This window comes from Aquarana catesbeiana, linkage group LG02 (genome assembly GCF_042186555.1).
Source record: "Aquarana catesbeiana isolate 2022-GZ linkage group LG02, ASM4218655v1, whole genome shotgun sequence".
NCBI lineage: Eukaryota > Metazoa > Chordata > Amphibia > Anura > Ranidae > Aquarana > Aquarana catesbeiana.
In genome coordinates, this window is record NC_133325.1 from 30,174,676 (window position 1) to 30,198,236 (window position 23,561).

General features: G+C 45.4%; 1 protein-coding gene across 1 annotated transcript in view; it reads left to right on the top strand.

Moving 5' to 3' along the window:
• The first annotated feature begins 5,972 nt into the window (after positions 1-5,972).
• The window catches only part of LOC141126754 (ecto-ADP-ribosyltransferase 5-like), a 42,317-nt gene continuing 24,728 nt past the window's right edge, over positions 5,973-23,561 (top strand). Inside the window, exon 1 of the mRNA XM_073612729.1 lies at positions 5,973-6,202. Within this exon, the coding sequence (XP_073468830.1) occupies positions 6,091-6,202 (112 nt within the window). The 5' untranslated portion in view covers positions 5,973-6,090. The remainder of the gene's footprint in view (positions 6,203-23,561) is intronic.

Here is a 23,561-nt window from a genome sequence, read left to right on the forward strand (position 1 = left end):
CTGGACTTTAATATTATGGTGTGGTCATCATTCCTAGATGTGTTCAGCAATAAAACCACCAGCAGATGTTTGAACTTATCACACTCTACCAAATAAATAAATAAATAACATATTTTGACTGGATTTGGGCTATATAGTGTAAATTCACTTTTCGGGAAGATTTTCAGAAAATTCCCCAATACAATTACAGACCTTCACCATAAAGTTGCCATAAATACAGAAGTAATAATCAATGTGCTGCGCTAGATATAACTATCAAATTATATAATAATATAGTCCAAAGTGTAAATTTTTTTTTCAAAAAAGATTTTATTAAATTTTACAGATGTATAAAGTATACGTGACATACATCTCATGCAGTAAGTGTACAACAGTTGCGAGCATATCTATAAATGCCATAGTAATCTTCACGTTGGAGCTGAACAATAAATCAATTCCCGTCAATGCACATGAAGTTTAGAAGTAACTAGGATTCCTCGAGCTGTAGCGAAAATTAAAAGATAATAAAATGGTTCTAAAGGGTGGAATCATGAGAAAAGCAACAGTCACATCGAGAATGTCATGGGCATTTCCCGGTTCCATTCACCCCTAATGGGACCACTACTGTGAATGGGTCGGGAACTGAAGACGGTAAGTAGAGTGGGATCAACCGCTAAAACGAGATGTGTATGGAAATGCAGATCCACTGAGTGACCTGGTTTGTAGCTGACAGGTATCAGGGAAGGCAGGAAGACATTGTTGGAATATGTCTGTGAGAAGGTGTGAGTATGTCTCAGAATGAAGTTGGAAATGGGTAAGAGAAAGGGACAGGAGGTAGGGTAGGCGGCACAGCGGAGGTTGGGTTTCAGGGTGTCAGGGCATATGTGCTTAAAGTGGTGTCTGTGAGGAAGTGGTAGGGGGGATAATGGTGGAGGGGGGTTGACGGAAGTGGAGCCAGCATGCCCAGGTGGTGTTAAATTTGTCAGTGTTATCATTGGCTTGGCTAATAATTTTTTCCATCTCGGCTATTTTATCTACCCTCCGGAACCAGTCTGAGATTGTGGGGGGTGTCGTATTCCTCCAGAAAGCAGGGATGCAGAGGTTGGCTGCATTGACTAAATGTATGGTGAGTGACTTTTTGTAGGATCTTGTTGAGACTGAGGTGTGGTGGAGTAAGTATCTTGCAGGGGTGAAGGTGTGTGTGTACGAGGATATTTGAGTGATCAGCCGGTGGATTTCCTTCCAAAACGGCTGTATGAGATCGCATTCCCACCATATGTGCAGTAGGTTGCCCTTGGAGGAGCCACACCTCCAACAGGTTGGGGGGACGGCTGGACAGAAGTGATGGACCCTGTCAGGTGTTCTATACCAATGAGAGAACAGTTTATACCTGTTCTCTTGTGTGGAAACGCTCATGGACCCCTTGTGCATGATAGTGAAAATGGAATCCCATTCCTGTGCGGAAAGGTCTAGTGCCAGATCTGTCTCCCATTGTTGAACTAGCTTGTCTTGTTTGAGGTTATGTTGAGAGAACAGGAGGGAGTATGTGGTGGCTATCAAGTGATCTTGGGGATCTGTATCGGAGCATAGGAGTTCCAGCGGGGTGCGATCTCTGCCATAGGGGTTGTCTCTTGTATGGGGTTGGAGGAAATGTCGCAGCTGAAGGTACTTGAAGAAAGGGAAGTGACAGTCAGAGAGTGTCTTGGTGAGGTCTGTGTGGGAAAGTAGCGACCCGTTTCGAAAACAACAGTGGGCCCTTGTTGGAGTGTTATCCGTAGCCAGAGCGGGGTATTTGTACAGTAGACCCGGGGGGAATTCAGGGTTGTTGTCTATAGGTGTCATGGGGCCCGGAGCTGGGGTTACGTGGAGCGTCTTGCATACCCGTTTAAAGATTGTTAGGGTGGTACCTATAAAAGGGTGGGAAGAAAAGGTTTTCGGAGTATGTCTACTGTGAATCCAAGGGGAGTGGACAAGTAGTAGATTCGCAAAGGAGTCTTCAAGTACTACCCAATCTTAAGTGTAAAATTAATAAAGCAAAAATTCAAAAGGGAATAATTAATAAAGAGTCCCAAGTTAAAGATAAAGATGAGGGTTCTTCTTGCCCCAGGTTGGAGCGTGAGCCAAACCAAACACCCTTCACCTCAAAGGCCGACCACCACCAAAAGAGTCAGGTGTTTGCTTACCATGTGGTCAGGACCCCCTAATTGTGTTATTTTAGTACAATAAATAACAGTTTTAAAAGGTTTTACACTATTTACACTCTTTCATTTGTACATGGTCTCTGCCGGAGTATTGGAGGTCTATCCCAAGGCTGCTTGACTGAATGTGGTTCTATATGGGGATTTTCCCAGAAGCCTGTCAGAGTCAGACCTGCCTTTTAATTAGGGGGTCCTGGCCACATGGTAAGCATACATCTCCTGTGTACAGACTCCTGTGTTAGGTGTATGCCGGTGTGTAGGCACACCGCTGTGACCGGGGACATGTTGACCTGGAGTTAGTTCCGGGTTTGCGGGCTCCAGCGCTGTGATTGGCCAGAGTTATTTCCAGGTGTGTGGGCTCCGGGGCTGTGATTGACTGGAGCCGCAATGACATCACTCCGTGGAAGCTGCCGGTAACGGCACAGCTGAAGAAACGTCACGAGCGAGCCGTTTCTTCAGTGCGCATGTGCCAATGACGTTGGCACATGCGAATACAGTGAATCTCTCATAAACTGTGCAAGTTTAGGAGAAATTCCTGGTACCTACAGGTAAGCCTTATTATAGGCTTATCTGTAGGTAAAAGTTGTTATACAGGGTTTACAACCACGTTAATGTATATATAAAGCCCAAACTCCAAAATGTAGTTTTTTTGGGTAGAGTAGGGAATTGTAAAACCTCTCAGTTTTATATTTGTCCCCTTGAGAAGGTTTCCCTTCACCTCCTGCCTAGCAAATACAACATGAAGTTAGAGGAAATCTCTCCAAAGTGAGAACAGAACAGGTGCCCACATTGGATGATTCCACCTTACCTCCTGTTCTGGTGACAACTGTGACATTTAGAATTTTCCATTACTTCCTGTCCCAGTGACAGTAACCACCAGGACAAATAGAAAGGGTTTTAATGATAAAAAAGCTGACCCATGCTAACCCATCTCTACCCATCCAAACAGGGCCGGACTGGCCTACCGGGATACCGGGAGATTTCCCAGTAGGCCGCCTGCCGTGAGGCCGCTTTGAGTTGCGGCTGCAGTGCTCCCCTCTCTCCTGCTCCTGTGTGTCACGGAGCTGGCTGGGTCTGTGTTCGGCGGCGGCACTGTAACACGGTCCCGCCCCCCTAGACCGGCTTGTGTGATAGTAGATAGAATCAGTGTTCCGCCTATCACACGAGCCGGTCTAGGGGGCGGGACCATGTTACAGCGCCGCCGCCGAACACAGACCCAGCCAGCTCCATGATCCACATGAGTAGATGCCCGCCTGTACAGCCCGCCCTGTGTGCCTGGATAGGAGGATCAGCGGGGGGCCGCATATAGAGGAAATTAGCTTTCTATATTCCTCCATGCAGCCGCTGAATACTTGCAGGAGGGAGAGGAGGAGAATCAAGCATTCAGCGGCTGCATAGAGGAATATAGAAAGCTAATTTCCTCTATATGCGGCCCCCCGCCGATCCTCCTATCCAACTTCTTTTACTGGCCCCCCAGTTCTCCTTGTGCTCCCTGGCTCCCCCCCCATGCTCTCCTCCCCTCACAGTTCTCTCCACCCCTGTTTTTTCTGCCCCCCCTGCTCTCCAGCTCTCCCCATCCTACTCTAGCCACCATCCCAGTGCTCTTCACTCCCCCAGTGCTCTCCACCCATGTTCTTTCTCCCCCCCAGTGCTCTCCAGCTCTCCCCATCACTCTCCAGCCCCCACCCCAGTGCTCTCCGCCCCCCACAGTGCTCCCCGCACCCCTGTTCTTTCGGTCCCCCCCCGGTGCTCTCAAGCTCCAACCATCGCTCTCCAGCCCCCTCATGCTCTTTGCCCCCTGTGCTCTCCACCCCTGTTTTTTTTGGCTCCCCCTCCAGTGCTCTCAAGCTTCCCCCCCAGCACTCTCCGCTCCCCACCCCTGTACTCTCCACTCCCCCTGCATTTTGCCCCCACCCATGTGCTCTCCAACCCCTGCCAGTGCTCTCCAGTCCCCCGTGCTTTCCACCCCTGTTCTTTCTGGCCCCCACTGGTGCTTTCAAGCTCCCCCCATTGCACTCCACTCCCCGCTGCTCTTTGTACCCCCCAGTGCTCTCCACCCCTGTTTTTCTGCCCCTCCCCCAGTGCTCTTCGCCACCCCACACTCTTAGCCCCCACAGTGCTCTCCACCTCTGTTCTTTTTGGACCCCCAGTGCTCTCAAGTCCCCCCCAGCGCTCTCCGCTCCCCATCCCTGTGATCTCCACTCCCCCCTGCTCTTTGCCCCCACCCATGTGCTCTCCAACCCCACCAGTACTCTCTGCTCCCCCTTCTTTCCAGCTCCCACCCAGTGCTCTCCACTTCCCCAGGACCAGAGGACAGGCTGACTGGGGCCGGAAAATGAGGATGGCTGAAGGTGCAGGTGGCCAGGGCCCACTCCATCTCACAGGAAACAGATCCTCTGGAAGGAGCACTGTCCCCATCCAAAACAAGAACAGACCCTGCCTGCTGCTGGCCATCATGGATATCCTGCTGGCATGCAAGGTACCGTACCAAGCATCAACAACACACCTTCCCACAGACAGGGACTGCTGACTGGGCCATGGGGCACAGGAGGGGCTGCAATGATGGGCACAGTAAAGCTGCATTCCTGGGCACAGTGAGACTGCATTCACGGGCACAGTGAGACTGCATTCACGGCACAGTAAAGCTGCATTTGATGGGCACAGTGAGGCTGCATTGATGGGCACAGTGAGGCTGCATTGATGGGCACAGTGAGGCTGCAATGATGGGCACAGTGAGGCCGCATTCATGGGCACAGTGAGACTGCATTCACAGGCAGAGTAAAGCTGCATTTGATGAGCACAGTGAGGCTGCATTGATGGGCACAGTGAGGCTGCATTGATGGGCACAGTGAGACTGCATTCACGGGCAGAGTAAAGCTGCATTTGATGAGCAGTGAGGCTTAATTTGATGAGCACAGTGAGGCTGCATTTATGGGCACAGTGAGGCTGCATTGATGGGCACAGTGAGGCTGCATTTGATTGGTACTGATGAGGCTGATTTGATGGGCACCGGTGAGGCTGCATTTGATGGGCACTGGTGAGGCTGCATTGAGCTCCTGTATCATGTCTGCAATCTCTGACCATCTCCTGTATCATGTCTGCAGTCTCTGAGGGAGTCTGCAGAGGAGTCAAGAGTGGGAGCACCGCCGGGATGGGGGTCATGGGAGAAGTCAGACAAGTGTGGACTGTGGAGAGGAGACTATAGGATAAAACCAGAGCCACCGAGCTGGAGCCGACTGACTGAGCCCTACACGGTGCACCTGAGAGGAGGTCAGTGACAGCACTGCTAGGCCAGTCTGAAGGGGGGGTCACTGATGTAAGGGGGGAGTGAATACGATAATGTAAGGGGGCACCGATATAAAGCACCCCCCCCCCACATTCTGAGTTCCTGGGGTCCCCCTTGATGATTGATCACTTACCACTTTTAACTGGAATTTGCTTTAATATATATATATATATATATATATATATATATATATATATATATATATATATATATATATATATATATATAAAGCCCTATGTGATTTCATATCTGTCTTATCTATATATAATACACTCTTCAAATGTGCATTTTATAGTTTTCCCTTTCATGAACAAGAAATCAATGACGTTATGCTGTTGCGGTGGTATAATAATGCTGTGGGGCTGGTATGAAATTTTTTTCAGGGCTGGATGTTATTCCCAGTCTGGCCCTGCATCCAAAACAAAATGAATATTTGTCTTTAGGTAGATTTTTAATGGCTTGTAAATTGCGCCCCCTTATGGCAGCAGCTGAAAGATTGCATCAAATAAACGGACAATTTTGGTGTCGGAGAATGAGTGTATTGTATCACATTTTTCACATAGCTGTGAGCGGACAGAGACAATCTGTGTCTGACAATCTCCCATTTTATTTAACCTTCATAAAACAATGGAACGTTTGATGGTAACACTGCTATGCATACATTGTATCCAGAATAACATTTCCCTAGCAGGAAGGATACATTTGTATCTACAGATAGAGATCGGAGCACAGGACCCGGGTGAGATATTTATTTGTATTATAATATTGCTGTTTTTATTTGGAATCATTGGAAGTGCTTTAGTGTAATTATAAAGGAGGGGCACATTAAAGCTAACATTTCTAAATTTTGCCTTTGCTGGTTCCTCCCTCCCTTCTCTCACCAAAATTCTCATGACATTTTTAAATAAAACTTTTCTCTTTTCATTACATACCTTGTTTTTAGATCCAATGCCATCCTTACTTATATATATATATATATATCCCTTTTGGAATGATATGGATTTCTGCACAAATTTGTAATAAAATGTGATCTGATCTTCATCTAAGTCACAACAATAGACAATAACAGTCTGCCTAAACTAATAATACAAAATATTTTACAGCGCACACATACAAGAATCACATTTCCTGCAGGACTAGTTAAAAACACCTGAACATATTCAAAAAATATGGGGGTTTGGTCACACTATATGGTCATATAGTGCTAAGCCCACTTACTGCGACAAAGTACCCCAAATTAGTGGGTCCTACACTAGTTATAGAATGGAAGATCCTTTGTCTCAACCATGGGAGCTGAACTCCTCTATGTGGGAGAACTGAAGGGGATACATCCTAAACACTGGTGGCCACTAATAAGAGGTAATGAGGAGGGGGAGGGGTGCTCCAGCCCAAAAAACCTGGTCAGGGCCTATTACAATATGACCATATAGTGTGACCAAACCCCCATATTTTTTTAATATATTCAGGTGTTTTTAACTAGCCCTGCAATATTTCAAAAAATATTTTGTACTGTTTGTAGGTCTTATAGCAGCACCATCTTGAATTTAAACGCATTGTATGGTGTGCCCCCCCAAATATGTTCTTGCTTAAACTAATAACACGCAAAGAATTAAATGTTACCATGTTTTTATTGAACACACCATGTAAACATTCACAGTGCAGGTGGAAAAAGTATGTGAACCCCTAGACTAATGAGATCTCCAAGAGCTAATTGGAGTGAGGTGTCAGCCAACTGGAGTCCAATCAATGAGATGAGATTGGAGGTGTTGGTTACAGCTGCCCCGCCCTATAAAAAACACACACCAGTTCTGGGTTTGCTTTTCACGAGAAGCATTGCCTGATGTGAATGATGCCTCACACAAAAGAGCTCTCAGAAGACCTACAATTAAGAATTGTTGACTTGCATAAAGCTGGAAAGGGTTATAAAAGTATCTCCAAAAGCCTTGCTGTTCATCAGTCCATGGTAAGACAAATTGTCTATAAATGGAGAAAGTTCAGCACTGCTGCTACTCTCCCTAGGAGTGGGCATCCTGTAAAGATCACTGCAAGAGCACAGCGCAGACTACTCAATGAGGTGAACAAGAATCCTAGAGTGTCAACTAAAGACTTACAAAAGTCTCTGGCATATGCTAACATCCCTGTTAGCAAGTCTACGATACATAAAATACTAAACAAGAATGGATTTCATGGGAGAATACCACAGAGGATGCCACTGCTGTCCAAAAAAACATTGCTGCACATTTACAGTTTGCACAAGAGCACCTGGATGTTCCACAGCAGTACTGGCAAAATATTCTGTGGACAGAAACCAAAGATGAGTTGTTTGGAAGAAACACACAACACTATGTGTGGGAAAAAAAGGGGCACAGCACACCAACATCAAAGCCTCATCCCAACTGTGAAGTATGGTGGTGGGGGCATCATGGTTTGGGGCTGCTTTGCTGTGTCAGGGCCTGGACGGATTGCTATCATCGAAGGAAAAATGAATTCCCAAGTTTATCAAGACATTTTGCAGGAGAACTTAAGGCCATCTGTCCACCAGCTGAAGCTCAACAGAAGATGGGTGTTGCAACAGGACAACAACCCAAAGCATAGAAGTAAATCAACAACAGAGAAGAAAATACGCCTTCTGGAGTGGCCCAGTCAGAGTCCTGACTTCAACTCGATTGAGATGCTATGGCATGACCTCAAGAAAGCGATTCACACCAGACATCCCAAGAATATTGCTGAACTGAAAGAGTTCTGTAAAGAGGAATGGTCAAGAATTACTCCTGACCGTTGTGTACATCTGATCTGCAACTATAGGAAACGTTTGGTTGAAGTTATTGCTGCCAAAGGAGGTTCAACCATATATTAAATCCAAGGGTTCACAAATTTTTTCCACCTGCGCTGTGAATGTTTACATGGTGTGTTCAATAAAAACATGGTAACATTTATTTCTTTGTGTCTTATTAGTTTAAGCAGACTATGATTGTCTATTGTTGTGACTTAAATGAAGATCAGATCACATTTTATGACCAATTTGTGCAGAAATCCATATCATTCCAAAAGGGTTCACATACTTTTATATATATACTCTGCGTTTAGCGTAGACTAGATATTCAGTGCAGACTCTATATTCAAGTCAGTGCAGGCAGTGTATTTTATATATATATAATATATATATATATATATATATATATATATATATATATATATATATATATATATATATATATATATATACACAGTGGGGACGGAAAGTATTCGGACCCCCTTAAATTTTTCACTCTTTGTTATATTGCAGCCATTTGCTAAAATCATTTAAGTTCATTTTTTTCCTCATTAATGTACACACAGCACCCCATATTGACAGAAAAACACAGAATTGTTGACATTTTTACAGATTTATTAAAAAAGAAAAACTGAAATATCACATGGTCCTAAGTATTCAGACCCTTTGCTCAGTATTTAGTAGAAGCACTCTTTTGATCTAATACAGCCATGAGTCTTTTTGGGAAAGATGCAACAAGTTCTTCACACCTGGATTTGGGGATCCTCTGCCATTCCTCCTTGCAGATCCTCTCCAGTTCTGTCAGGTTGGATGGTAAACGTTGGTGGACAGCCATTTTTAGGTCTCTCCAGAGATGCTCAATTGGGTTTAACTCAGGGCTCTGGCTGGGCCATTCAAGGACAGTCACGGAGTTGTTGTGAAGCCACTCCTTCCTTATTTTAGCTGTGTGCTTAGGGTCATTGTCTTGTGGGAAGGTAAACCTTCGGCCCAGTCTGAGGTCCTGAGCACTCTGGAGAAGGTTTTCATCCAGGATATCCCTGTGCTTGGCCGCATTCATCTTTCCCTCGATAGCAACCAGTCGTCCTGTCCCTGCAGTTGAAAAACACCCCCACAGCATGATGCTGCCACCACCATGCTTCACTGTTGGGACTGTATTCAGGTGTTTTTTAGCAAACTCCATGCGGGTTTTCATGTGTATTGCACTGAGGAGAGGCTTCCATCGGGCCACTCGGCCATAAAGCCCTGACCGGTGGAGGGCTGCAGTGATGGTTGACTTTATACAACTTTCTCCCATCTCCCGACTGCATCTCTGGAGCTCAGCCACAGTGATCTTTGGGTTCTTCTTTACCTCTCTCACCAAGGCTCTTCTCCCCCAATAGCTCAGTTTGGCCAGACGGCCAGCTCTAGGAAGGGTTCTTGTTGTCCCAAACATCTTCCATTTAAGAATTATGGAGGCCACTGTGCTCTTAGGAACCTTACGTGGAGCAGTAATTCTTTTGTAACCTTGGCCAGATCTGTGCCTTGCCACAATTCTGTCTCTGAGCTCTTCAGGTAGTTCCTTTGACCTCATGATTCTCAATTGCTCTGACATGCACTGTGAGCTGTAGGGTCTTATATAGACAGGTATGTGGCTTTCCTAATCAATTCCAATCAGTATAATCAAACACAGCTGGACTCAAATGAAGGTGTAGAACCATCTCAAGGATGATCAGAAGAAATGGACAGCACCTGACTTAAATATATGAGTGTCACAGCAAAGGGTCTGAATACTTAGGACCATGTGATATTTCAGTTTTTCTTTTTTAATAAATCTGCAAAAATGTCAACAATTCTGTGTTTTTCTGTCAATATGGGGTGCTGTGTGTACATTAATGAGGAAAAAAATGAACTTAAATGATTTTAGCAAATGGCTGCAATATAACAAAGAGTGAAAAATTTAAGGGGGTCTGAATACTTTCCGTCCCCACTGTATATATACATATATATACATATATATGCCTCCTTTTGGCAGCTATGCCGCAGGGCAGTATTCCAACATGATAGCCACCCCAAACACACCTCCAAGACCACCACTGCCTTGCTAAAGAAGCTGAGGGTAAAGGTGATGGACTGGCCAAACACGTCTCTAGACCTAAACCCTATTGAGCATCTGTGAGGCATCCTCAAACGGAAGGTGGAGGATCGCAAGGTCTCTAACATCCACCAGCTCTGTGATGTCATCATGGAGGAGTGGAAGAGGACTCCAGTGGCAACCTTTGAAGCTCTGGTGAACTCCGTGCCCAAGAGGGTTAAGGCAGTGCTGAAAAATAATGGTGGCCACACAAAATATTGATACTTTGGGTCCAGTTTGGAAATAATTTCTTCAGTGTTGTCACATGAAAAGATAGAATAAAATATTTACAAAAATGTGAGGGGTGTACTCACTTTTGTGAGATACTGTAATATATATATATATATATATATATATATATATATATATATATATATATATATACACAGTATCTCACAAAAGTGAGTACACCTCTCACATTTTTGTAAATATTTTATTATATCTTTTCATGTGACAACACTAAAGAAACTTTGCTACAATGTAAAGTAGTGAATGTACAGCATGTATAACAGTGTAAATTTGCTGTCCCCTCAAAATAACTCAACACACAGCCATTAACCACTTCAATACTGGGCACTTAGGCACCCTCCTGCCCAGACCAATTTTCAGCTTTCAGCGCTGTCGCAGTTTGAATGACAATTGCGCAGTCATACAACACTGTGCCCAAACTAAATTTTTATCATTTTGTTCCCACAAATAGAGCTTTCTTTTGGTGGTATTTGATCACCTCTGCGGTTTTTATTTTTTGCTAAAAAAATAAAAAAAGACCGAAAATTTTGAAAAAAAATTAAAGTTTTGCTTTTGTTTCTGTTAAAAAAAAATGTAAATAAGTAAGTTTTCTCTTTCACTGATGGTCACTGATAAGCAGCACTGACAGGCACTGATACGGCGGCAACGATGAGGTGGCACCAATGAGCAGGCACTGACGGGCACTGATGATGGGCACTGATATGCGGCACTGATGGGCACTGGTAGGCGGTACTGATGGGTGGCACTCATATGCAGCACTGATGGGCATTGATAGCCGGCACTGATGGGCACTGATGGGTGGCACTGGGTGGCACTGGTTGGCACTGATGGGCACTGATAGGCGACACTGATGGGCAATGAAAGGCGGCACTGCTGGGCACTGATAGGGTGGCGCTGATAGGCGGCACTGATAGGCGGCACTGCTGGGCACTGATGGGCACTGATATGAGGCACTGATGGGCATCCCTGGTGGCACTGGCAGTGGTAGGCATTGAAGTGGGCACTGATTGGCAGCTGCCTGGGCACAGATTGGCAGCTCCCTGGACACACAGTGGCATTTCCCTGGGGGTCTAGGGGCATATCTGGTGGTCCAGTGTGGATCGCTCCCCTGGTGGTCCTGGGCGGCTTCCCTGGTGGTCCTGGGTAGGATCCGAGGGGGAGCTGTGCTGATAAACAATCAGCACAGACCCCCCCTGTCAGGAGAGCAGCTGATCGGCTCTCCTCTACTCGCATCTGTCAGACGCGAGTGAGGAAAAGCCGTTCACCGGCTCTTTCTATTTACATCGTGATCAGCCGTGATTGGACACGGCTGATCATGTGGTAAAGAAACTCCGTCGGAGACTCTTTACCTAGATCGGTGTTGCAGAGTGTCAGACTGACACCCTGCAACAATGATCGCCGCGATGCGCGCCCCTGGGGGCGCGCAGCGGCTCGATATTCCTGATCACGTCATATGACGTCCAGTCAGGAATATCAAACCACTTTACCGCCGTCATTTGGTAATAGGGCGGGCGGCAAGTGGTTAATGTCTAAACTGCTGGCAACAAAAGTGAGTACACCCCTAAGTGAAAATGTCAAAACTGGGCCCAAAGTATCAATATTTTGTGTGGACACCGTTATTTTTCAGCACTGCCTTAAGCCTCTTGGGCATGGAGTTCACCGGAGCTTCAAAGGTTGCCACTGGAGTCCTCTTCCACTCCTCCATGATGACATCACAGAAAATAATTGTTGCTCTACATAAAGATGGTCTAGGCTATAAGAAGATTGCCAAGACCCTGAAACCCTGAGACCATACAGCGGTTTAACAGGACAGGTTCCACTCAGAACAGGTCTCTCCACGGTCGACCAAAAAAGTTGAGTACACCTGCTCAGCGTCATATCCAGAGGTTGTCTTTGGGTAATAGACGTATGAGTGCTGCCAGCATTGCTGCAGAGATTGAAGGGGTGGGGGTTTCAGCCTGTGAGTGTTTACACCATACGCCACACACTGCATCAAATTGGTCTGCATGGCTGTTGTCCCAGAAGGAAGCCTCTTCTAAAGATGATGCACAAGAAAGCCCACAAACAATTTGCTGAAGACAAGCAGACTAAGGACATGGATTACTGGAACCATGTCCTGTGGTCTGATGAGACCAAGATAAACTTATTTGTTTCAGATGGTGTCAACGTGTGTGGCGGCAACCAGGTGAGGAGTACAAAGACAAGCGTGTCTTGCCTACAGTCAAATGTGGTGGTGGGAGTGTCATGGTCTGTGGCTGCATGAGTGCTGCCAGCCCTGGGGAGCTACAGTTCATTGAGAGAACCATGAATGCCAACATGTGCTGTGACATACTGAAGCAGAGCATGATCCCCTCCTTTTGGCAGCTAGGCCGCAGGGCAGTATTCCAACATGATAGCCACCCCAAACACACCTCCAAGACCACCACTGCCTTGCTAAAGAAGCTGAGGGTAAAGGTGATGGACTGGCCAAACACGTCTCTAGACCTAAACCCTATTGAGCATCTGTGAGGTATCCTCAAACGGAAGGTGGAGGATCGCAAGGTCTCTAACATCCACCAGCTCTGTGATGTCATCATGGAGGAGTGGAAGAGGACTCCAGTGGCAACCTTTGAAGCTCTGGTGAACTCCGTGCCCAAGAGGGTTAAGGCAGTGCTGAAAAATAATGGTGGCCACACAAAATATTGATACTTTGGGTCCAGTTTGGAAATAATTTCTTCAGTGTTGTCACATGAAAAGATAGAATAAAATATTTACAAAAATGTGAGGGGTGTACTCACTTTTGTGAGATACTGTAATATATATATATATATATATATATATGTATATATATATATATATATATATATATATATATATATATATATATATATATATATATATATATATATATATATATATGTATATATATATATATATATATATATATATATATATATATATATATATATATATATATATATATATATACTCTGCATTCAGTGTAGATTATATATTCAGTGCATACTCTATATTCAGTCAATGTAGGAAGTGTAGTTTATATAACACAGTGTGTTGATCACACACCCGGCTGATGGGGCGGAGCGTCACCACATAGGCGTGTCAGGTTCGCGCCGGAGCCTCTGCCTCCCCGCACACTTGTATGGCTCGTGGATGGATCGGAGGGACGTCTTGCCCGTAGTGGAACGACACAGAGCTACCCCTCCTGACGGACCTTTGCCCTCCTATGGCTCGCTCTGGGCGGAATCGCCCACCCCTCCGCCCCCCTGGAGGCAGCGCTGGATCGCTCTGGTAAACAGAACGTATGAGGTGATACAGACCTCTGACGAACAGGTCAGTTAAAGTTTGTCTGCAGCTGCAGCGGCAAGGAGGAGCACAACAAGATGTCCTTGGGGGCGGAGGTATAGGAGGAGACGGTGAGAGTGCCGGTATACTCTGGTAAGGTCCCCTGAAACTGGATCACCCCAGTGGGTGCTCCTAGCTCTGCATATTGAAACCTATTTAAAAATGCACAGGGTTTGACTGAAGTGTACCCGCGGGAGTGTCTTATTTGCGCCGGAGTACCCCTGGACTGTGGAGGGTTTGAAGGGGTGTGCAGGCCCATGGGTAAGCTAAACGGAATTGCTCAACTAAGCATATATAATCCAAACGAGAAGGCCCTGCAGGTGTTCAGCTACCCCCTCTAAGGATGGCGGTATTGGGGAAATGCTTGAAGGATTGACCTAAATAAAAACCACACCTTAACTGGATTATTTTACATGGACCAAACCTCCAGTAGACTAATTATCCTACGCCTGGCTAGGTAGGGAATAAAACAGAGATATGATTGGGAAATCATCCAAAACTGGGAAAGGTGCCATGACAGCAGTAAGCCCTGGTGGGATACAGCGCTACATGGCCACGGAATCTAGCATACTAGAAGAAACGCAGGGAAGCCCTAGATTAGGGGCCCCAATGCGACCAGGAACCAGCAGACAGAAGGAGGAGAACAAAGCAGGGAAAACCCAGGAAGGTAAAATTGCAAAGTCAAGGAATAGTGGGAACCTTCTACAGAGCTGTTCTGAGGCCCAAGAGGGATTACAGAGAAAGAATGGGAGTGAAGAGGAGTCAGGGGGGAGAAGACCAGCTCAGCAGACGGTGAGAGTGCCGGTATACTCTGGTAAGGTCCCCTGAAACTGGATCACCCCAGTGGGTGCTCCTAGCTCTGCATATTGAAACCTATTTAAAAACGCACAGGGTTTGACTGGAGTGTACCCGCGGGAGTGTCTTATTTGCGCCGGAGTACCCCTGGACTGTGGAGGGTTTGAAGAGGTGTGAGGGGTGTGCAGGCCCATGGGTAAGCTAAACGGAATTGCTTAACTAAGCATATATAATCTAAACGAGAAGGCCCTGCAGGTGTTCAGCTACCCCGTCTAAGGATGGCGGTATTGGGGAAATGCTTGAAGGATTGACCTAAATAAAAACCACACCTTAACTGGATTATTTTACAAGGACCAAACCTCCAGTAGACTAATTATCCTACGCCTGGCTAGGTAGGGAATAAAACAGAGATATGAGGGGGAAATCATCCAAAACTGGGAAAGGTGCCATGACAGCAGTAAGCCCTGGTGGGATACAGCGCTACATGGCCACAGAATCTAGCATACTAGAAGAAACGCAGGGAAGCCCTAGATTAGGGGCCCCAATGCGACCAGGAACCAGCAGACAGAAGGAGGAGAACAAAGGAGGGAAAACCCAGGAAGGTAAAATTGCAAAGTCAAGGAATAGTGGGAACCTTCTACAGAGCTGTTCTGAGGCCCAAGAGGGATTACAGAGAAAGAATGGGAGTGAAGAGGAGTCAGGGGGGAGAAGACCAGCTCAGCAGCCAACACAGGAAGAAGTCCCACAAATTAAGGAAATGCTTGCTGAGATGCTGTTAAAAATGGAAACTTCATTAAAAGCAGATATTGCGGCAGTAAGAACAGATATTGGACATGTGCTCAAGAGGGTGGAGGAGTCAGAGGACAGATTAGAAGAGCACGAGCAAAGATTAGAAAGCATTAGTAAGCAGTTAAGCGACTTACAAAATACAAACAGAAATCTCCTTTATAAAATCGAAGATCAGGAGAATCGCAACCGACGTAAAAATCTGTGAATCAAGGGTCTGCCGGAAAAATATGGAAATTAAGTTTTGATGCCAGTATTGCAGCAACTGTTTAACCCCCTATTGGAAAAGGAAATAACAGACCCTTTGAAAATAGACAGAGCCCACAGGATTGCACGCTATCCCCAAAATAGAGCAGAGAGTCCAAGAGACGTAATAATAAGGTTCCATTACGTAGAAGAGAAAGCTAAAATAATGGGAAAATTGCAGCAGCAGCCAGGGTTAAGTTTTGAAGGAGTGGAACTACAAGTCTACTCAGACCTGTCGGCGGAGACTCTCTTGAGAAGGAGACTGTTGAAACCATTGACTGGGCTAATGAAAACATCAGAGATATCCTCTCAATGGGGGTTTCCAGCTTGCTTAATTGGGAAGAAAAACGGGCGAACAGCGGTATTGAGATTCCCAGAAGATCTGTAAGATTTCTGCAGTAGGCTGGGTGTTGCCCCCCCACCTCTCCCAGGTTGGGGGGAGGGGGAGGGAGGTGCACCCGCAAGAAGAGTACGGGGTTGGAGAAGGGTTGACTCTTAATAAACAACGCAGAATCTATGTAGTATTGAGACCAGGGGATATGGGAAAATGGGAAGCCTCCAGCGCGAACTGAGTGTGACGGAGAGGTGGGGGGGTGGGGTGGGCCTGGGGGCACAGGTGTCGTGAGCCCATTTGGAAATATGGGGGTAGGGTGGCATCAAGTCAATGAACTCCACCCAACCCATATATTGAACCGAGGGGTCTGTCCAGCCGCTTTAGGCGACCTGTTCCAGACCGGGGGGGGAGGGAAGGGGGGGAGTGGGAGGGGGGGGAGTGGGAGGGGGTGGCTGTGGGGGGGTTGGGGTGTGGGGGGGTATTTTTCTCTTTTTTTTTTCTCCCCTTCTCTCTCCCTCTCCGGGGTTTGCCCCACGGGATCAGCCGGACGCTCTTTCTCGAGGTGAAACATGAGAGTAGTAAATTTTGTTACGTATAATGTAAAGGGATTGAATACAATCCAGGAAACCTATATTACGCACTCAGGAGGGGGATTGGCATCGCACCAATTTCCAAAGTGGTATTATGGGGATGCAGGATCAACACATTCAAGGGGAGTGGCTATTGGGTTTGATAAGACAGTGATGTTTGTAGAGGATGAGCGCTTGGCTGACCCAGGGGGAGATTCCTTTTCATAAAGGGGAAATTCTTCGATACGTGGTTCACAGTCACAAATATTTACTCTCCTAATAGGAACCCTGAGAGATTCCTAACACATTCAAGGGGAGTGGCTATTGGGTTTGATAAGACAGTGATGTTTGTAGAGGATGAGCGCTTGGCTGACCCAGGGGGAGATTCCTTTTCATAAAGGGGAAATTCTTCGATATGTGGTTCACAGTCGCAAATATTTACTCTCCTAATAGGAACCCTGAGAGATTCCTAAGAAAAGTTTTGATGAAGCTGGAGACCTTTAAAAAAGGTAAACTAATATTGGTAGGGGATTTGAATTGGAGCATATACCCCGGGATAGACACCTCAAGGGGCGTAACAAAGCCCAGTACAAAAGGTGAGACACTAAAAAAAATGTTAACGCGTCTACAGTTAATGGATGCGTGGAGAATATGTCACCCAAAGGAATGCGATTATACCTTTTACTCTTTTGCACATAGATCATTCTTGAGAATAGATTATATATTAATAGAACATGAATTGGTCCCCCACTTGAAGGCAGCAGAAATTAAAGCAATCACCCTGTCAGATCACGTGCCTGTGAAAATCCAGGTAGAGATTGCTGACGCGGCACAGACTAGGATGAATTGGAAAATGAACGACTCTCTTATCCAAGACCCGGACTCAGCAGAGAAAATAAAACAGGAATTGAAGAGCTACTTTGAGATAAATGACACAGAGGATATATCTAGGGCCACACTTTGGGAAGCGCATAAGAGTTATATAAGAGGAATCTTGATTGCCATTGGAGAGGGGAAAAAAAAAGAAAGGGGGGAAAAGATGACACGCTTATATAGGGAGATCCAGGAATTAGAGCAGAGTACATGACCCAGGGGGATCCCAGAAAAGCAAGAGTTAATAGGGAAAAGAAGAGAATTGGAAGAGCTATTGGATAAGAAAAGGAGGAGTGCTTTCTACACGATCAACAGAGATATGTACCAGGAGGGTAATAAATCAGGAAAGTGGATGGCAAGAAGGGTTAAAGAAAAAAAGGGTAGGACTTTTATATCTAAAATAAGAAATGAGGAGGGGAACTAAGAATTCTCCTCCCCTAAGATTGCCAAAATATTTCATTCTTATTATAGTGCCCTATATAAAGTAGAAAGGAAAGAGGAGACGAGTGAAATTAAGAAGGAAACTCCATAGCATACTACAAAAAAATTTCTAAAAGTTTGGTACCCAATCTGTGCAACTATCTAAATGCCCTAGGCGAGAGTGAAGAGACTCGGGAAGAGTCCCTTTTAGCTTATATCACCCTAATCTTGAAAGAATGTAAGGATCCAACATCCCTGGAAAGCTATAAGCCAATATCGTTATTAAATGTAGATACAAAAATCTTCGCCAAAATACTCGCGGATAGGTTGAAAGATGGGTTGAAGCAGTAGATACACAATGATCAGACGGGATTTGTACCTGGTAGGGAGGGGAGGGATAATTCCCTGAAAACAATCTTCTTAATGCAGGAAGTATCTAGGAACAACATACCAGCGGCCCTTTTGTCAATCGATGCCGAAAAGGCTTTCGATAGAGTGGATTGGGGATTCATGGTTGAAACTCTGAGGCATTTAGGGATCGGGGAGAGGATGATGAAATGGATTCTGTCGTTATATAGACACCCGAAGGCCAGAACTAGAGTAAATGGAACCCTGTCTTCTCCCCTCGAGTTATTTAACGGGACAAGACAGGGTTGTCCCCTCTCCCCGATTCTGTTTGTTTTAACCTTGGAGCCACTCTTGGTGGCGTTCCGCAAAAATGTAGACATTAAGGGAATAAAGGTAGGTGGAGGGTAGTATAAAGTAGCGGCATTCGCCGATGATTTATTGTGTTACATTACCTCCCCTAGAATAACAATCCCCATGGTGCTCAAGGAGTTAGAGCGCTATGGAAGATTTACAAACTTTAAAATAAATATGAGTAAATCAGAGCTCTTAAACATATCAATCTCTAGGAGGGAGCAGAAAGCAATTCAATCGGGACTTTCCTTTGCATGGTGTGAGAGGGAATTAGGGTACTTGGGTATAAAATTAACATCAACACCGGGGGATCTGTTTGCTGCCAACTACATTCCCTTACTTAATAAAATTAAGGATTTATTAGGCAGGATGAGGTAAAGAGCTCTGTCGTGGACTGGCAGGATAAACGCGGTAAAAATGTTTGTCCTGCCCATACTAATCTATACCTTCTAAATAATCCCAATAGCTCTCCGTTCCACGTTTTTTGATAAATTACAGACTATAACTCTAAGGTTTATGTGGGCACAAAGGCATCCTAGGATAGCATACGCCACTTTGGTGAAGGAAAAAAAAACAGGGAGGGGTGGGAGCACCGGACTTTAAAAAATATTATCAAGCTATTGTTATTTCTAGGATCACTGATTGGTTATATAGTAAAAAGGAGAAAAGTTGGGTGAATATAGAAGTTGCACAGAGTGGGGCCGATATAGAAAAATTGATATGGATTCCTCCACAATTTTGGGAGCTGGGAAATAGAGCCAATTTTTTGACTAGGAACACATTTAAAATATGGGATGGGGTAAGTAAGAGATTTTACTGGGAATATAACTCGCCACTGATATCAATATTGAATACTAATTATTTTTTACCGGGGAAGGAGGAGTATTTATATTTCACGAGGTGGGCGAAAAAAGACGCAATACAATAACAGGATGTGATGAGGGGAAACAGATTGTGCACTTACACAGAAATTACACGGGTATGGGGGAATAAACCACTGGACAAATGGAAGTATGCCCAGATACAGCACTTTGCACAATCATTACCACAACCATTGAGAGGAAGAGACCAATTAAGAGCTATAGAAAAATTATTAAGCACCCCCACTAGTGTGAAAGGTAGTATATCCAAAGTGTATAGAGTACTAAGGAGGGAAGCGAGTAAAGGATACCCTGCCTTTCTGGAGAAGTGGGAAAGAGAAATAGGATACCTAAAAGACGAGGAACATAGAAGTAAGATCTTAAAAATGGTATATCTAATGGCAAGAGACTCCCGGACGTATGAAATGGCCTATAAGGTGATAACAAGGTGGCACAGGACGCCCAAGCGGGTGCACGAGTATGACGCTGAGACCCCCCCAACCTGCTGGAGGGGGTGTGGGGCGACCGGATCTTTTGCGCATATTTGGTGGGAATGCTCCAAAATACAGGTGTATTAGGAGGAAATTTTGGGAGAAATCCGGCAAATAAAGGGGGGGAGCAGGTTAATAAGAACCCATGGACGTTTTTGTTCCACGACTCGGAGAAAAAGACACCCCAATATGGCAAGTCGGTGGTCCCACACCTCCTAAACGCGGTGAAAGCATTAATTCCGTGTTGCTGGAAGGGGTCAAAAGCCCCAAGGTTAAGGGAGTGGATAACAAGGGTGGAATGGGTAAGGGGAATGGAAGAATCAATCCACCTGACGGAGGGCCTACGGGAAAAATACCTCAGGACCTGGGCGAAATGGCTTAAGTGGCTTAAGGAACACGGAGAGATACATGATAATCATGGATTCCTGAGGGCTGAGGGAGAGAAAGGGAGAGAGAGGGGGATGGGAGGGGGATGGGAGGGGATGGGAGGAGGGTGGGAGGGGGATGGGAGGAGGGTGGGAGGGGTTGGGTTCCTTTTGTGGGTTTTTTTTTTTTTCCCCTTTTGGGGGGGGGATTAGGGGGAGAAAATAAATATATTCTCACTCCTTTGGTTTAAAAAAAAAAGGAAAAGGGAGGAAGGAAAAGGGGAGAAAAGGAAAAGAAAAGAAAAAGTTAAAAATTTTGTTGAAAGTTATATTAATAAAGAAAACTGGAAAAGCAATAATAAAATTTTATATGCCACAATGATACGAAAACGAGAGACATGAATGATGCGAAAACAACACATACTAATGACTCAGTTAAATCTCTCTAAAATGTAGCTGAAGTGGACAAAAAAAAAAAATAACACAGTGTATTGAAGTGGTTTACGGGGAACCCCGTGCCAAAATAAAAAAAAATGGCATGGGGGTCCCCCCAAAATCCATACCAGACCCTTATCTGAGGATACAACCTGGCAGGCCACAGGAAAAGGGGGAGTGAGAGAGCGCCCCCCCCCCCCCCCCCCCCCCGAACCGTACCAGGCTACATGCCCATGTTGATAGGGACAAGGGCCTCATCGCCATTTTTTAAAAGAAAATTGGCGTGGAGTTCTCTCTAATATCCATACCACACCCAAAGGGATTGATAATGGACTGGGAAGAAACCCACGTGTTTTTTTTTCAATGATTTTTTATGTATATTGCCGACAATACATTACAGCCTATAAGCAGTAGATGGCAAGGTAAACAGTTCCAAAAAAGGTTTTGATTGTAGAATTAAAGTGGTCAAAACATGCACCTTTCACCAGAAATAGAGAGCCAATTCCACCATGTGCAGCACACTCCCCCAGAGGGTCAAACTCACCAGAGTCACAAAATAAATCAGCGTTAAGGTAGATTAAACAGCAACCACTCAGATTCTATATCCACATCACCATCAAGATCCGACAGTACAGAGTCTCCAAGGTTGTGTCCTATTTTAAAAAGCAAATGATGATGTTCCATGTTACCCTTTAGGGTAGGGTATAGATGATTCTATATCCACATCACCATCAAGATCCGACAGTATAGGGTCTGTACTGAGTGGTGGCTGTTTACTCTACCTTAACGCTGATTTATTTTGTGACTACAATCAAAACCTTTTTTGGAACTGTTTACCTTGCCATCTACTGCTTATAGACTTTATTTGTGGGAAAAACCACATGCTGTGATAACGCTTTTTTATCACGTTTTAATTTTAGCGCTGTTTTAGTATCCTAATAATTTAGTGTTTGTACTGCTTATTTGTATACTACTGTTTGGTATTTTTTCCTGATCTTTTAAACAGCTGCTTAGTACCTTGTAAATATTGGGACAGTTTTATTTCAAGGATTACATCTATTTCTGTTAACAGATTTGTGGGATTGATCTGGCGCTAAGTGGGTGCTTTCTCTGGGCCTCTTTCTATGCACCTCTTCTTTTAGAATACATTACAGCCGCAAGCAATTTTAAATGACATTTTTTCCTTTAGAAATGTCATTTTGTTGCGGTATTGTTATAAACAAGAGGCACTACTTTACAGGCAGACTAAGGGGACCCCCCAAGCATGATGTTTAAAGGAATATTTAATTTCTATTGTTTTACTTTAAGCATTATTAAAATCACTGCTGCTGAAAAAAACAGCAATTTTAAAAACTTTTTTTTTGCATTGATACATGTCCCCTGGGGCAGGATCCGGGTCCCCAAACACTTTTTTTATGGCAATAACTTGCATTTAAGCCTTTTAAATTAACACTTTTGATTTTTCACATTTGTGTCCCATAGACTTTAACAGTGTTCACATGTTCGCACAAATTTTTTGTCTGTTCGCATGTTCTGGTCCGAACCGAACTGGGGGTGTTCGGTTCTGGACCTGTCTTGGCTTCTCTCCTGGCTCTGACTTCGGCTTGTTTCCATGAATTTGCTACTGCCTGCTTTACTTTGCATGACCCTGGCTTGATCTTGACCATGCTTCTGCTCAGAGGCGGGCTGGGCCGGGGGGCAGGGTGGAAATTTCCCCCCAGGCTGCCACAATTTACATGCAAAACGGCCGGCGGCCGCCAGCTAATTTGTTTTTTTCTCTGAGGAAGTTGGGCCAGGGGCACGGCCGCACGCTGTGGCATTGAGTGCAGACTGAACTCCCTGCACTACTAGTTCCAGTGCTGTCTGCAGAGTACCGCTGCTGGAGGGAGGAAGGGAGTGAGTGAGTGGGCGGGGGGAGTGCAGGTGAAAACAGCCTGCCTAGGTGTCTTCTCATCTCCCGTGTGACTCCTCCTTCCCCCTCGCCGCTGCTTTTATCCAGAAGGTAGAAGACAAAACATCCAAGCAGAGAGTTGTCCAACTTTTCAAGTTAAATCGCCTGTGATTGGTTGCTAGGGGCGGTCCTAGCAACCAATTATCTGTCTGTTAAATTGAAAGTTGGAAAACTCCTGTCCTCTGATCCAGCATGCTGCATCCTCTGTCTTCTACCTGCAGGTAAGAGAGGGGGCAGTGACATGTTGGACTGTGTTGCAAGGAAAGAAGGTGGCTGTGGAGGAGACTGGGATACAAGGAGGGGGGGCTGTGTGGAGGAGACTGGGATACAAGGAGGGGGGCTGTGTGGAGGAGACTGGGATACAAGGAGGGGGGCTGTGTGGAGGAGACTGGGATACAAGGAGGGGGGGGGGGCTGTGCAGGGGACTGAGGTGCAAAGAAAGGGGGATGCAAGGAAGGGGGGCTGAGGACACTGATGTAAAAGGGGGAAGGTCTGTGATTTAAGGAGGGGAGCTGTGATGTAAATTGGGGGACTTGAATGGATAGAGGTATGTGATGTAAAGATGGCACTGTATTGTAAAGGGGTGCTGTATTGCCACTATTTTTCTTCAGGCCAGGTCCAGAGACGCAGGTGGAGACCACGGCTGAAGAAATACGTGGACAGGGCAAAGGGGGTGGAGTCAGGGGCAGCAAAATGAGGTTTCGCCTAGGGCAGAGGTCTCCAAACTTTTCAAAGGAACACTTTATTGTCCTTTAGACTTTAGGAGGGCCGGATTGTAGCCAGCAGGGGCAGAAAATGTC